The sequence below is a fragment of the Camelus bactrianus genome, chromosome 31 (assembly GCF_048773025.1).
Source record: "Camelus bactrianus isolate YW-2024 breed Bactrian camel chromosome 31, ASM4877302v1, whole genome shotgun sequence".
Classification (NCBI taxonomy): Eukaryota; Metazoa; Chordata; class Mammalia; order Artiodactyla; family Camelidae; genus Camelus; species Camelus bactrianus.
In genome coordinates this window covers 11342550-11359500 of record NC_133569.1, presented here as the reverse complement: position 1 = coordinate 11359500, position 16951 = coordinate 11342550, and the positions used below count along the sequence as shown (strand labels likewise).

General features: G+C 41.3%; 1 protein-coding gene across 7 annotated transcripts in view; it reads left to right on the top strand.

Annotated features, from left to right (window-relative positions):
• Positions 1 to 16951, top strand: part of NEK1 (NIMA related kinase 1) — a 93999-nt gene that overhangs the window by 67275 nt on the left and 9773 nt on the right. For 5 of the 7 annotated variants that reach the window (XM_074355778.1, XM_074355780.1, XM_074355776.1 and 2 more), the window contains 5 exons: positions 2739 to 2915; positions 5293 to 5413; positions 10494 to 10582; positions 11525 to 11772; positions 15379 to 15530. In XM_074355778.1, the coding sequence (XP_074211879.1) occupies positions 2739 to 2915; positions 5293 to 5413; positions 10494 to 10582; positions 11525 to 11772; positions 15379 to 15530 (787 nt within the window). Of the gene's footprint in view, positions 1 to 2738; positions 2916 to 4188; positions 4310 to 5292; positions 5414 to 10493; positions 10583 to 11524; positions 11773 to 15378; positions 15531 to 16951 lie in introns of those variants that run through there. The other 2 variants (XM_074355777.1, XR_012503502.1) reach the window with 2 other exon arrangements.

The window sequence follows — 16951 nt, the reverse complement described above, 5'->3', positions numbered from 1 at the left end:
TTGTGATCGCCACAATCAAGCCAGCTAACGTGCCCATCACCCACAGTTATCCTTTTGTGTGTGGGACGCGGACACTTAAGATTTACTCTCCGCGAATCTCAAGCACGCTGTTCATTGTTAGCAATTAGCCACACTGTGCATGGAGTCTCCAAAGGTTTGGACCCTTTACGGACATCTCCCCGCTTCTCTGAGTTCCACTTGTTTAGATTTAACTTACACGTGGTTGCATGCAGTGTTTGTCTTTCTGTGTCTGGCCTGCTTCCCTTAGCATAATAGCCTCCAAGAATTGACTTCTTTCTTAGGGCTGCATACTCTTCCATTGTGTGTGTGCCCCACGTTTTCTTTATCCGTTCCTCCGAGGACGACACTAGGGATGTTTCTGTATCCTGCTGGGAATGACTGCTGCAGTGAGCGTCGGATGCAGAGTTGTCTTCTGTATCCTGTTTTCTTTTCTGGGATAAATACCCAGAAATGGGATTGCTGGGTCCTGTGGCAGTTCTGTTTTTAATGTTGGGGGAACCACCATACTGTTTGCCACAGTGGCCTCACCAGCTCATGTTCCCACCAGCAGTGTGTCGGGGCTCCCCTTCCTCCGCATCCTCACCGCTAATTGTCACCTGTCCTTTTGGTGACAGCTGCATGAACAGCAGGGAGATGCCCTCTCCCTGTGGTTTTGATACGCGTTTCTCTGATCATTCGTGGTGGTGAGCACCTTTTCTTGTACCTGTTGGGTATTTGTGTATCTTTTAAGAAATACCTATTCAGCTCACTTGCCCATTTTTAAATTGCTATTATTAATTAATAATAGAAAGTTAATTTTAATTTGCCCAGTATTTTGCTGTTGAGTTGTATGAATTCCTTTAATATTTTGGATGTTAACATCTTATCAGACCCATGGTCTGCAGACATGCTCTCCCATTCTGCAGGCTGCCTTTTCACTTTGTTGCTGTTTGATTTTTCCCTTTGCTGTGCAGGTGCTTTTTGCTTTAATGTGGTCCCACTTTGAGGGGAGGGGCTTTTGTTGCTTGTGCTTTGGTGTCATGTCCGAAAATACCTCCCTAAGAGGTGTATAGTCTTTTCTGAAGCGCCTGTTCAAGAGTCTTGCCTACTTACCCATTGTGTTGTTTTTCTTTTGGTGTCTGGGAGTTCTTTGTTAGTTACATGTGTTGTAAATATGTTTTGTCTTTTAGTGGCTTGTCCTTGCGAACTTGTCCTTAAAAACACTAACTGTAAAGTAAAGGGCTGAATACATTGAACTGTAGTAACAGTCACGATTTCTCTTCTTCAAGAAGTGCCGTTTAGTAGAATGCTGAGTAGAGGGGCCACGTTCTTGATTCAGAGGAGTTGAAGTCTCACGTTAATTCAAGTCTATTTTGAAAATGCCCATTGTCAAATTAAGGAATCTCCTTAGAGTCTTGTTTTATAAAGAGTCATTGAATTTTATCAAACCCTTTTTCTGAATCAAAATGGTTGTATGATTTTTCTGCTTTCTTATGTTAATGTGTCAAATAGCATGAACTGATTTCCAGATAAACAGGCCTTGTCAGTGTTATCACTTCTTTTTCATTGCTACCTGTCTTAAAATTGTGGATCTCATCATGTCTTATTCTTTTGGCCATTTTGATTTGCTTCTCTATAAATTATATTTATATTCTTTACTTTTTTAATATTACGTTGCCTGCTTTTTTCTTGTGAATTTTTAATCTGGTATAAATAACTTTATCTAGTTTATCATCACAGTTTTTTCCAGTCTGCTGTTTCACTTACTTTTATGCTATTTTTGATCATGCAGTTTTATTTTGTTTTTAAATTTTCATGAAGGTATGTCTTTTTTTTTAATTTATATTTTCTGAATTTCCTTTACTGGGTGAAAAATATCCCCAAGTCTTTAGATTAGATAGACAGATAACAGACACATGTATGCAGGCACACACATACGTCATCCAGTTGGAATTCTAAAGTTTTTCCTTGATTATTTTTAGATAGTTATGATTTCAAACAGAATTTAAATTCATTCTATCTAACTGGGTATTGTGACTGGAATGGTATTCAAGATGTATATTGATTTTTGGAATAGTATTTTTTAATTCAAGAACTTAAGTGTGTCTTTCTTTTTGCACTAATCTTGTTTTATGTTTTTCAGTAACACTTTGTTTTCTTCGTTAAATTCTAAAACCTTTTTTGGTAAATTTGTTTTTATACAATGTGTGTATTTTTGTCTTTATTATGGGTGACATTTTTTTTCCATTGCCCTAAGTTGTTATTTCTAGTTAAAATAAAGCTATACTTTTATCTGTCTATATACATAAAATTTTATCTCCAGACTCCCTACTGAATTATTAAATTTATTGAGTTTTTTCCCTTGAATCTTAAATCTTCTTAAGCAGCAGCCTTTATCACTAGTAAGAAGGAAGTTTTTGTTGGACATCTGATTATTTCTCTTTCTTCTTGCTGCATTTGTCAGGCCCTCCTGAGCGATCGTCAGTAAAACCAGTCTATATATATACATATATAAAATACCAGTTTCACCTAAAGGAAAAGGCTTAGCCACCTGAGAAATCTAATGAAAGTTAAGGTTGTCTATCACATGTCTTACTTGTTTATTAATTTCTAATACACGACAGAACTTACACAATAATTACCTGTTGTAAGAATGAACTTTGTTCTAAATGCTGTTACAGATAAAATTCAAGTCACTTTGAGAATGTTGCATGATTTTTATTTTTTTGTTGTTTCAGAGATTTCTCCTGAAAGGGAGAAGTGCAAACCCTTAATGACAGGAGAAGAAGAAGTAAAATGTATTTCACCTGAGACGGACCTCTCAGCTACTGCTGATTCTTCTGTTGAGACAAACGGTCCAAACTTGAGTGAGGCGTCTCCACAGTCATCGCTGAAACCAGAAGGAAATGGGGATGGTAGGTTTTAATGGTCAAAGTGAGCTTTATTTGATTCAAAAATACTTTAATATCTTTTTTATAAACAAATCATCAAAATACGTGTATATTGTTTTGTGCAGTTCATCTCAAATTAGGTTCAAAAATTTTCTAGTAATTGGTCTTTTTAAAAATTATTGCCACCTAGCAAATTGCCCCAAAACGTAGTGTTAAAATAACAGCTGTCTCATCTGTCTCCTAATTTTGCATCAGGAATTGAGTCAAGGCATGGCTCACCTGCGCACTCTCCTGCCTGGTGTGCCCTTGTCTTGAGGGGAGAGCACGGTGGGGTCAGCAGGTGATCAGGCTGGCCTCATGGGCCAGGATGGCCTGACTGGTGTCCTGCTGGGTCCAGCCCAGAGGCTGGGTGAGGCCAGGCTCTCCTCCTCCTGCCGTCCACAGGCCTGTCCCTGCACTGTCCCCAGCAGGGACGCCTCCCCCGGCTCCCAGGCCCCTGGGGAAGGCCTCTTGTGCTCGTAAAGGCTGGTCCCAGACCTGGCGCAGCTGCACCTCTGCTGGCCCTCGTTGGTCAAAGTGGTCACAGGCCAGCCTGGACTAGAGGGAGGGAAACAGTCCCCAGCTCTCGAAGGTAAGGGGGCTGAAGGTTGTAGCCATCTTGAATGCCAGTCTGCCGTCTGACCAGAATTACCCACGTCCCCTTCGCACGCACAGTACACTTACTGCTCAGAGCCTCATTTTCAGATGTGAAATTCTGTCTCAATTTTATGTTGCTACAAAACAGACTGCTCCCCAGAGGTAGTGGCTTAAAATAACTGTTTTATCTTCTCTCACGCTTTTGTGGATTAGGACTTGGGAAGGTCCCCTCCTCTGTTTGGCATTGCAGGTGCCCCTCGGTGGTTTTCAGCTGTCGGCTGCGCTTACTTGGAGGGTCATGTGGCGTCACCCCCATGCATGGTGTCCCCCCCATGTATGGTGTCCTTGCAGGGCTCAGCTGGGCCTCTCGCCTTCGTTTTGGCCCCAGGCCTTGCACGCCATCTTTCCAGGACAGTTGACTTCTTCCGTGTTGACTTAGCCTTCTAGATGCCCAGGTGGGAGCTGCCGCTTCCCCTAAAGGCTGGGCCTGGGATGGCGGCCAGCACTGCAGCTGTGCCCCGACAGTCCAGGTGCTCACGCTGCCCCAGGCACATGGGGAGGGGACATAGAGCCCGTCTGGATGAGGGGCGCGCCAGAGAATTCGCTGTGTGTGCAACTGTCTTTAATTCACCCCAGTAACTGAAACAGTCTTCCTCATCAGAATCACTGCCAGGAGCTGTCTGACGCCTCTTCTTTGAAGAAACGAAATCCTGTTAGGCATGTCCTAGAGGATGTACAGCGGGTGCAGGAGGGGGCAGGCTCTTTCTACAAAGAGCCACTTGGTAAATATTTTCTACTTTGCAGGCAGCACGGTCACAAATCTAGTTTGTAGAATGAGTCATACTGATATGTTTAAGGTGCCAGAAAACAATTATTCATTAAAATTTTTTTTGAAGATTCCCCTGACCCCAAGTGCGTACCTTTTATGTGTGACCAACACATCTCTTGAGTAAAAGGACTGGTGCAGTGTCAGTCATCTTTCTAAACGGGACAGCTAAATGAAAACTTTTAGAATAGAGAAGGAAAGAGTATCTGGATTTCCAGAGAAAAAGCGGGAGTCGTGGCGGCCGAAACAAGACAGTGTTGATGATCTGAACAGACGGGGGGAAGTTACCAAATTAGGAAAGAAACTCTTCTCACTGCTGTTTACCTGCAGGAACCACCACCCACGTGAAAAGTGAGCCACCGCCAGAAAACAGAGGTGGTTCCCTGCTTAGAGTCATCTGGGGGTCTAGGAAAACAGACTGAGGGCACTGCAGCCGTGTTGTCAGTGCCACTGTCAAGGTCCAGGTAGCAGGACTCACTGTTGGTCGTTTACATTGTTTGGTTGTTGAAAGATTTTGATGATTGCCCTGTCCCGTCAGTTACTAATCAGTGACCTTGCAGTCTGCTCTCCTCCCGTATTTCTGACCACAGGTACCACTGCTCTTTAAACTAGTTTTCATTCCTTCCAGAAAGCAATTTACATGTTACTGAAGATTGAATGAAGAGAATTTTTTTTGTAATAATGAAAAACATAGAGTACACTATATTTCTTTAGAGTATTTTTATGGCAGTGAAAATGCAAAAGGAAAAGGGTCATTTCAGAGACAACTGGAGAGTCAGCACAGTAAAGTTAAAGGTCTGTAGATAAAATACTGCATTTTTTGTTAAATGACCATATCAGCCTAAAACTGGGTGTGATCATTTATAGAAGACTTCTTCAGTTCTCTCTGCATGGATTTTTGCTCTGAGACCAGCTTTCTGTTTTGGTTTTGCTCTGCAGAGCCTGATGACTTGGAAACAGAAGTCCTGCAGGAGCTGAGGGCAGCAGACGGAGGGGGCGGCTCCCCGCGCACGGCCGTGGACGTGTGGGTTAGCGAAGTGGAGGGGACACACGCAGCTGAGTATGCACCTCTTCCTTGCACTTCAAAACCCGGGTCCCTTTCCTTATTTTAAAGAAATACCCAAATAACCCTATGTGACATTAAATCACCTGATAAAAATAATTTAATTTTGGAATAGATGCTACATTCATGTGGTTCAGAAACTGACAAGTATATGAAGATACACAGTAAGAAGTCTCTTCCCCAATTGTTTCCCCCTCCAGCAAACACGCGCTCTCCTCTGTCCAGTTGTATTTAATACGTACATAAGCAAAAACCAGTATGTAGGCTCCCTCACTTTTAAGTGCAGTTGTTAGTATAAGATGCAGAGTTTCTCCCACCTTTTTTCAGTCTGTAATTTGAGAATTTTTTCTTACTACTACTTAGAGGGCTTCCTCTTGTTTGTACTTAGCCACTGCCTGGTATTCCATTATATGGATGAACCGTGACTCTGATCAGTCTCCTACAGTGATTGCCATCACAAATGACGCTACAGTGAATGAGCTTTTAACAAGGTTACTTTGCATGTGTGTATTACCTCACTCGAAGTTTCACTCTTCACAGTTTTACTTACCTGCCGTCAACCACAGTCCAAAATTATTCAGTGGAAAATTCCAGAAATAAACGATACATAAATTCTAATTCATGCGCCGTCCTGAGTAGTGTGATGGAGTCTCATGCCGTCGCACTCTGCCCGCCCAGGACGTGAACATCCCTTTGTCCAGCGTGTCCACGCTGGGTGTGCCACCTGCATGTCACTCACTCAGTAGTCGTCATGGTTATCAGGTCCACTGTCTGAGTAGCCCAGTGCTCACGTTCAAGTGACCCTTTATCTTGGCCCCGGAGCACAAAGTCGTGATGCTGGCAATTCCAGTGTGCCAGAGAGAAGCCGTCAAGTGCTTCCTTTAAGTGAGAGGTGAAAGTTGGCGACTTAATAAGGAAAGAAGAAAACCATATACTGCAGTTGCTAAGGTCTGCAGTGAGAATGAACCTTCTGTCCATGAAATAGTGAGGAAGGAGGAAGAAGTCGGTGCTCACTTTGCTGTGGAACCTCAGACTGTAGAAGTTAGGCCTCCAGTGTGTGATCGGTGCCTCATCAAGGTGGAAAAGGCATTAAATCTGTGGGTGAAAGTCAGTAACAGAAGACATAGCTCAGTGCTGTCCGTGTTTCGGCCCCCCGGGGGTCCTGGAGCGTATCCCCATGTGACTGAGGGGGACCACTGTGTGTCTGCAGTGGCTGCAGGGGAGATACAGAGAAGTGTGATTTCATGACCTCAGTATCGTCCTCACCAGGGGCTGTGCTTATCTGCACACTCAGAGAGGATGTGTGGAGCCTCCTATTCGCCCCACAGCCTCGCCAAGCTTTTATTAGCAAAGCACTTGATTTCTGCTGACCTGAAAGGGACGAAGCAGCGTCTCAGTTGGGAGCCCTCCTTCACCTCTTTCTGTTTGCTGGTGAGGCTGAGCACATCTTTCCAGATGTGTAGGTTATCTTTGTATTTCCTTTTCTGTGCATTCTCTGTTTGTGTCTTTGATCTGTATTTAAGATTTTCATAATTTGGTCTTTGATAACTTGATAAGAACTCTTTAAATATTAGGTATTTTCCCTGGTTATTATGTTAATTGCAACTATTTTTTCATTGTTGGTCTTTGATGTTTTATTTTTTTGCAATACAGAAGTTTTTGGGGTTTTTTTTTGACATTGTCATGTTTACTTGAATATTGATAATTATTCAGAGAAACTTTGTTTTCTCTAAGGTTATCAAAGAGTATTTCCATCTTTTTCCCTAGTACTTTCCTGTAGGCACTTTGTACATTTAAATCTTTGATCTGTTTGGAATTTATCTGGTGTCCCTGGGTTCATTTTTCCTTTCAGGCAGCTACCTGATTGTCATAATTCCGTTTATTAAAGGCCCACCTTTCCTGCACAGACTTACATGCTACTTTCATCACGTATTGAATTTTCTTAGTTATTTGGGTTGATTCCTGTACTTTATCTTCCTCTTCTGCTGGCCTTTGTTCAGTGTGCTGGTACACACTGTTTTAATTGGAACGTAAAGTATGTTTTAAGATCATTTAAAGCTTATTCCCTTTCATTGCTCTTCTTGCCAATGTAATGTTTCATCTTAAGATAGAGTTTATTAAATTTAGCCCACCTTCTTCCAGTCACTTTGTTTTATTGGGTTGTAAATTTGTAAATGAATGTATTGTGTCCGTCCTGTCCAGGAAGAGCAGGACGGGCCTTTCTTTTCGGTCAGGTTTGGAGTTTGTTGTTTTCTTCATCTGGGCTTTACATGTTTATTGGTGAACTTATTCCTGGCTGTAGTATCCTTTGTTCCGTGTTATAAACGGTGCCTCTTCCTCTGTGAGATCTTGTAACCAGCAGGTTGTATATAGGAAAGCTGAGGATTTCTTTACATTGATTTCGTACCCCACTTGTCTTACTGATTCTGACTACTGTTCATGATGGATTTTCAGTTGCATGAAGCCACCATCACCAAAACCAGGCAAAGATCACAGAAAAAGAAAATAACAGGCCAGTATCACTTACGAATATAGACGCAAAAACCCTCAGCAAGATACTAACAAATCGACTCCAGCAATGCATTAAAAGGATCATTATACACTGTGATCAAGTGGGGTTTACCCCAGGGATGCAAGGGTTTTCAGTATGTGCAGGTCAGTCAGTGTCACACACATTAACAAGCTGACAAATAAAATCCATGTGATCATCTCAACAGACACAGAAAAAGCTTTTGATAAAATTCAATACCCATTTATGATAAAAAAAAAAACTCTCCAGAAAGTGGGCCTAGAGGGAACATACCACAACATAATAAAGGCCACACATGACAAGCCAACAGCTAACATCATACTCAACGTGAGAAGCTGAAAGCATTTCCTGTAAGATTGGGAACAAGACAAGGATGCCCACTCTCGCCACTTTTGTTCTTAATGTGTTTTCTGCAGGAGTCACAGGAAGCAATCTGAAATAGTCTAAATAATCATCAGTAAGGAAGTGGCTGAGAACCTGCTCTTTTCTAAGTATACTGCGTTACGGGTAGTGTCCAGCACCTAAGCACGGTGAAACTCCGTGTATTAACATGGGAATGTGTCCAAAATGTTGAATGATTAACAATAAAATTATATTGACTAAAAAAGCATTTCCACATTACAGTCACACTGTGATAACCCTGTTAAGTGATTATAGGTGTGCTCAGGTGCACATGCCTGTGTGAATGTAAAGGACAGGTGTGGCTAGACGTGCAGGAAACTGGTAAAGTGAAGGCTGCTGGGGTTTTGGGAGTCCTAAAAGTATCCTTACTTTTTTAATTGAGGTAAAATTTATATAACAAAATTTATCATTTTCATCATTGCAAAGTGTACCATTCAGTGGAATTTGTAACAGTCACAGTGTTGTGCTGCCACTACCAGAACATGGTTCCGGAACATTCATCAGCCCCGGGGGGAAGCCCCGTGCCATAAGCAGCCACCCCCGCGTCCCCTCCCCACACCCTCATTACTGCTGGGCTGCTCTCTGTCCCTGTGGATTTGCAGTTCTGGACGTTTCCCGTGGAATCATCCAGTGTGTGGCCTTTGTCCCTAGCCTCTTTGACGTAGTGAAACATGTTCACAGCCCCTCTGTGTCCTATCAGGTCTTCGTTCCTTTCTGTAGCTGAGTAACACTCCACTATGTGAATATGCTGAGTATTTTTGTCCTTTAGCAGTCGGTGCACACACGGCAGATGATGGGAGGTTGTTTAACAATTTAAGAGTCTTAGGCATTATCATTTATTAGACATGGATATTTCGTAGTTAGACTAAAAGTTGTTGAGACCAAAGTAAAAGTGAATGGCAAGGATCAAATGATTTTCTCAGTTCTTTTCTTACTATACTCCTTTTTATTAAAAAAAATCATCTTGATGATAATAGCTGTGTTTATTGAGTTCTCCTTACATACTCCTTCGGCCTCCTGGCTGTTGTCATTAGTACTTCTGTGAACGTGGTGTCCAGGCTTTCCTTTGCACACCTGTGCTCAGCTCTTTGGGGTGTACGTCTAGGGGTGGAATTGTGCAGCTCATAGTGATTTCGTGTGTAACTTTTTGAGGAACCAAGGAGCATTACATTTTGAATGAAGAAATCTGTTACTTGTATGGTTGAAAATAAAGGCTTTAAAGAATAAAAATGGAAAGTTGTTCAAAATTTAAAACTGAAAAAGTAAAAAATTATCTAAATTTGAAATGAACTGAAAAGTACTAACAAAATAATAACGGCCTTATAAACCAAGACCCCAGAGATAAATCAGTGGTACCTTTGGAATATCTTCTTCCAGTCTTCATTAAACTTTTGTTAAAGAACGTAATATGTGAATTTAATTCCCAGCATGTATTGAGATTAAAATCATGAGTTTTTCTTTACACAAATCAGTTCACTCCCTTTAAGGGTTAAAACACTTTTGTGCATATTATTCTGTTTTACTGTGTCACCCAGCATTTTTCAGAAACCTAACACTATTTAATATAAGTTGGTCTGCATATTACTTTTCTTACTTAGTAATTGATCTTGGCTGTCACTTTATCTGATTATAAAGATTTCTACTTCATCTTTAATACCTGTATAATATTTCATAGTATTAACATATCATTGTTTTATATTCACTGCTTTTAAGGGGCATTTTTATTGCTTAAAGTAGTGGCTCTCAAACATGAGCAAGCATTAGAATTACTTTGGGATTTATTAAAATAAATTGCTCAGCCCTGTCCCCAAAAGCCTCTGACTCACAGGGCGAGGGTGAGCCTGAGAATCTGCAATTCTGAGAGGAGTCCCTATGTTGCTGATGTCTAGGGGCCGCGCTCCAGAACCACTGTTGTCAGAACGTCGAGGCTGGTTGCTGCGAATGAGGGTAATGGGTGGAGGTTTGAATGGGGTGAAAAACATGAAGTGCTCATGAGAGCAGGTGTATGTATGAGTGAGGAAAATATTTGACAGAGGGATCATAGGATGCTAGTGAACTTGTGGTCCACTTTTTCTGTATTTGAGAGTGCTTTTATTTCTAGTAAACTGGTTTTTTTTTTTTAACTGGTGTGTCTGTTTGTGGCAGGTTGCAAGATAGGATCACCATTCAGCAAAGTGAGGCTTCTGAGGATGGAGCCCCGGGGAGCACGGAGCAGCTTGGTGAGCCTCACGCAGGTAGCACACGGGCCTCGTCTCCCCCTGGAGGCTGTTAACCCTGCCCTGTTTTATTTGGACTGTATGTTAATAGACAGCATTTCTCACCAATCACCTTAATCATTTAAAAAATATAACAGGCATAGAGCCCTGGGCTCTGCATGCATGTATGTATGTATGTATGTATTTATTTATTTATTTATTTATTTGAAGTACAGCTGGATTTATACTGTTATGTTAGTTTCCAGCGTACAGCAAAGTGATTCGGGTTTTCATCTGCGAATCCGTTTCTGTTTTGCATATAGATTCATCTGTATTTTCGATTTCACGTATCAGTCATATCACATCGTATTTGTTTTTCCCTGTCTGACTGACTTCACTAAGCATAACACTCTCTAGGTCCATCCGCATTGCTGCAGCTGGCAGGATTTCTTTCTTTTTTATGGCTGCTGGACTGCATTTATAAGCCTGTGTTGTTTGGCAGCGTGAGCAACAAAACTTTTATTGAGTGTTCAAAACAAAAAATTGGTTGCCAAAGCTAAGCCAATGTCTGAGAACATGAAATAAGCAGTCTTCTTATTTCTAATAGTACTAGTTGAAATATAAGAAATACAATTTTTTTACCTTTAACCGATAGAAACCAAGATAAACTGGAACTAGATATGAGTGTCTAACTCGTATTTTTTCGTATTTCCTTGCATTTGTTTCTACGTTTTAGAACTTCTGATACAATGGAAGTATATAACAAATTAAATCTCCTTTCTGAAAATAAAACATACCCAGTTAAAGATTATTTATAAGATAATATAATTACATATATGTTTTGATTTGGGGGGATTTTTTTTTATACATATGGAGTTTTTTGCTGGAATTCATGTTAAATACTGTCCTTTTTGCATACCACTTGGAACTTTATTTCAGTTCTGTGTAGACTTACCACATCATCTCTTCTTCATCCCACAGAACCTGGAGCGGATGATTCTCAGCATTCGGAGTGTGGTATAGAGAAATCTGTGCCACCAGAGCCGTTTTTCCACAGGGTGGTTCATCCTAACCACTTGAGTGTCGCCTCTCAGGTTCAGTCACCTCCGTGTTCACGAGGAGAATCCTTCCCACTTCGGCCTCACTCTGATTCACCACCAAAAAGCAGGAAACAGAATTCCTTGCTGATTGGACTTTCAACTGGTCTGTTCGATGCAAATAACCCAAAGGCAAGTGCTCCTCCGATGGAAAATGTTATCCATTTGGTAACATTTCATATTTTAATGCTTTTCTTTGATGAGCCATAGTAGTGAGTTTAATCCCTTAAAAACCAAACGCATAACATACACACACACCCCAAAACAAACAGAAACAAGGAAAACTCTCCATCTTACTATCTGATACTGGAAAGAAATTCCATTGCATGAACAGCCAGGATGGAGATGCTTCCTTGGCCATGTCAGAGTCTCGTCACAGGACCTGCTCTCATTCCCTCAGAAGACCCCTCTCCCCCTCTTACACTGCCCCTCCCACTGCCAACCCAGCTCCCACTTCGGTGTCGGACTAGCTGACGTGTTACATCTTGAATGGATAGACTGATCTGTACCTAGGAAGGTTAATAGATGTTCATCGGCACTTTGTGGTAAAAGTTTTCCAAACCTCTTACCTTTTATCACTTGCTGTTTTAAAAATATGTGACCATTTTTTTCAATTAAAATATTAGAGGGAAGGTTTGGCTTACTGACAGAGTGTATGCTTAGCATGTATGAGGTCCTGGGTTCAAACCCCAGGGCCTCCATTAAAAAAAACAGTGATATTGTATATTGCCTGACTCTCCTCTGTTGATCTGTGTGTCTGTGTTTGTGCCATTATCACACTGTTCTGATTACTGTTGCTTCAAAGTGTAGGCTGATGTCAGTGAGCCTGACTCCTCCAGCTCTGTTCTGTTTCTCAGGATAGTTTTGGCTATTTGGGGTCTTTTATGTTCATACAAATTTTAAAATCATTTGTTCTAGTTCTGTGAAAAATGCCATTGATAATTTGCTAGGGATTGCATTGAATTTGTAGATTGCCTTGGTAGTATGACCATTTTGACAGTATTGGTTCTTCCAGTCCAAGAACATGGTGTATCTTTCCCTCTGTTTCTATCGTCTTCAGTTCCTTTCATCAAGGTCTTACAGTTTTCCAAGTTCAGATCTTTTGCCTCCTTAGGTCATCTTTGCCCTTGTTTATGGGTTGAAGTGAGCAAATAGTTGTAGGAGCCATTTTGAGGGTGCAGCGTTATAGTTTAATTGCAGTAAGCAGAGGCTGAACATGTGCTCCTCATAAACAATTCTATAGTATAATCAGAGGATTACTAATTCATAGTTTTGTATGGAAAATACTACAAATGGGAAAAGTGAGTTGGTAAAATTAAGTAGAATTTCATGTGAATTGTGTTAGTGCAGCTGGTACTTAATTCATTCACTGCCTTACATGTTCTCTTCATTTTTGAGGAAAAGTAGAACTTAACCATAACAAAAATCTAAATTTTTAAAAACTGTTCTGAGGTTTTCTAAAGCATTGCTATCCTGTTTGATTGATTGATTGATTGATTGATTGAACTTTTTTTTATTGAGTTATAGTCATTTTACAATGCTGTGTCAAATTCCAGTGTAGAGCACAATTTTTCAGTTATACATGAACATACATACATTCATTGTCACATTTTTTTTTTCGCTGTGAGCTACCACAAGATCTTGTATATATTTCCCTGTGCTACACAGTATAATCTTGTTTATCTATTCTACATTTTAAAATCCCAGTCTATCCCTTCCCACCCCATACCCCCTTGGCAAACACAAGTTTGTATTCTATGTCTATGAGTCTGTTTCTGTTCTGTATTTATGCTTTGTTTGTTTGGTTTTTTTTTTAGATTCCACCTGTTTGATTTATAATGGTATCAAATGCTAGCTACATAAATTATTGTGCTACAGAGAATTTAGAAAAAAGTTAGTCCGACTGTAATCGAAGTAAGATCTCAGGCAACGTGTTCTAGATTAACTGCTGTTTTCCGAAGGATTTCTTTGTATGAGTGTCAAACTATAGAATATTTAAACAATATGAAATAAATCTAGTAGATTCAGAGTTATAGAACCAATAGGGTTATTGTATAGAATTCTCCTAAATGAAGACGAATGTCCTGCCTAAAACTTTAACAGTCTCTCAGAGAAGACTGAACATTAAGGGTTTTAAATACGGCCTCTGTAGGAACTGTTGGATTTCTGGATATGTAAACCCATTTCATGGGGTACCTACCACTTGAAATCTCTTTCTAACTGTATTATTTTGTGTTAGGTTGTGAAGTTTAAGTAGTGAAAGGAATAAACTAGAACTGAGATTATTTTACCAGGGCAATATTTATCTCAGCTTAAAGGATATTGCATCCTTTTGTGTGGTCCCCGTGTGTGTGTGTGTTCACACATGCACTGTGAGTATATGTGTATACATTACATGTATGCACACGTATCATGCATTACACATATGCATTATGCTGTATGTGTATATATGCAGTATAATGCGTCTGCTATTTATTTTTATTGATTAACATGTATCTAGATACACTGTTACTGGCTGCATGTTTTGCACACGCCTAGTTTATAATATACATGGTTCAAACCATTAAAAGAATAAACAATCAAGCGTAAATTCTGCTGACATGGGAGATTCAGCAAAGAAGAGCTTTCAGGACCACTGTGCAGTGCTTCACAGGCCCTGGATCTGCACCACCTTGTCGTTTGTAACTGTGTTTTTCCCTCTTGAATGCCATAATATGTAAATTATGTTCAAATAATAGAATTCTATTCTTTTTTATTCTCAAAAACAGATTGTACCAATAAAACTGGCGAAGCACATACATTTTTGTTCCTGTGCTAAACATTGTGTTTTCTCCACAGCCTTCCATCTGGAACTGGGTTCTTATTAGGGCCATAGGAGTCATGTTTCAGTCTTACAGATTCCCTTAGGGTTGACACGGCCCCAAGACAGACTTCCATAGGTGTGTGTCTCCTGGCCCTCTCTGCCCATCACGTTCTGCCTGCTGAAAGGTTGGCAGACAGAGGCTCTTCCTAGTGTTCTGGTCTTATCCAACACAGGTGCACATTTTAAGCAGCTCAACTGTGCACTGTTTTTTCTCAGCTCAGTGTGCTGAGTTCCTCCTCACCCTGCTGCTCTAAACGCATCTTAGTGTGAACAGCAAGGTGCCTGTCTTCCCAGCTGTCCCTTATGGTGGAAAGGCTCCCCTCACAGTCCATTGCTCAGGGAACTGATAGTGGACCCTTCTTTGCACTAATTTGAGGCCCCTGATTTAAGCAGTGTGGCCCAGAGAGCATCCTCTACAGTAGAGCGGCGCAAAGGACCCCGACTGTGTTGATGATGCTCAGCCAAGCATGGACAGAAGTGGACGGGAAGTGCTGGCCGCCGGAAAATGAGGACAACTTGGCAGAGGTGCCATGCCAGCGGGTCGACGGGCCACGAGGGAGAAGGGCCTGACCCACTCCAGCTCCATTCCCTGTACACATCCCCTTACAAACCCCCTCCCCACCTCTTAAAGGGACTTCACACTGAAACCCAAGCAGAACTCACAACCTTAGTTTCTTTGCTGAAAAAATACTGAGCTGAGGTTCAAGAGAAGTAGGTTCTCACATTGGACAAGTCACCCCTGAGTTTCTAGCTCTAAATGTGTGATTGATTCCTATATATACAAATTATTATTAACTCCGATTTTCTAACTTTTTCTCTCGTTTTCATTCTCTCACTGTCTCACTCCCAATAAGAAATCTGTTGCCTTTTTTTAGATGTTGAGGACGTGTTCGCTTCCAGACCTCTCAAAGCTGTTCCAAACGCTGATGGACGTCCCCACTGTCGGAGATGTGCGGCAGGACAGTCTTGAAATGGATGACGTGGAAGAGGAGCACGTGAAGGAGGGTCCTTCGGACTCTGAGGACATGTGAGCACGACGTCGTTTACGGATGCTAACGCTGACGGAGCTTCTCCGTTTATACATGTTCTGGGATGGGGACTTAGCACGCAGTTTTAAACATGATCCTAGCGGACTTTAGTCCTTTAACTATTTACAACATATTTAAAGTGCAGTCAAGTAAACCTTGATATGTGTTTGTGCCTCTGAATACTGTAACTTAACCTCACTGGAGGCACGTAAGGAAGAGGTTATACTGTGTTCTCTGTCTGACTCGCACTGAGCACCTGGCCCACTGCTAGATGTGGTTTGTGTTTCGTTGAGTGCCTGTCGCAGGATGCTGGCTGTGTGCACCGCCCGTGGTACAGGACTGCAGTGGGAGAGTGATGGGCGAAGGCCGGAGAGTTGCATCCATAGCTGTCTCCTGCCATGTGTGATGTCACCCGTGGCCGCGGGGAGGTAGAGGGGAATAAATGTTGGGTGTGTACGAGTGTGTGCGTATGTGTGTGTGGGTGTGCGGGTGCTCACAGGAGAATTCCGCATGTAACTTAGTTGCTTTCACAAAACTCCTTTCTTACTGCTTCATGAGGAACCTAGAGTCCAAGAGGGAAGCTGAACCAGCACTTCTGAAAGCGGTGGGAAGTGGGGACTCCTTAGACAGGGGTACCCCTTCCCCTTCTCTGGTATAAGTCAGCCTTCTCAGCCCGTCAGACAAATGTTACAGACTTTTTGGGGAAATAAAACGAGAGTACCCTGGAGTAAAGTATTCGAGAAGTGTATACAGGGCACCAGGAAAATACTACAAAATATCATAATTTTTATGATTTATTTTCTGATTCGTTGGAACTTGAGTTTCTCCTTTCACCTCTGCCTTTCAGTAGAAAGAACGTGCGTTCTGGTCTGACTGAAAGCGCTGTACCGGCCTCAGGGTCTCTCTCCCTGTGATCCTTGAGCTGGCCCACTGCGTCCGGTACATTTGATTTCCTGGTTTTGTTTTTCGTAAGTCTTGCCCATTGCTTTTTCAGTTTATAGCCAAGCTTTATCTTTTAATGGTAGACTTTTTTCCCCATAGAGTTCTGTAAATTTTTGCAGGTGCCCTCAAAATTTGGAGAAAAGTTACCTTCGTATCCTTAATTTCTTTGACTTGGTCGTCAAGCACTCTACCTTGTGTTTTTACTAAGCCTGTTTGAGAACACATTTGAGCACCTCTGTGGCTGGCAGCGTGTTAAGTGACAGTTTTTTCCTCAAAGATTTTATGAGTCATCAGTTTTTATCTGAGTGAACCGTAGCTTATTTGTGGCTTGTATTGTCTTAATTACTACTTGATGACAGAATTTTACTTTTAAACTTGTTAGCTTTTAATCTTTTTTCACAATTTGAAAACTAAGTTATTTTTTAAGTTATTCCACATCCATATAAGGAAATTTTACTTGTAAGTTTCCTTTGGAAAA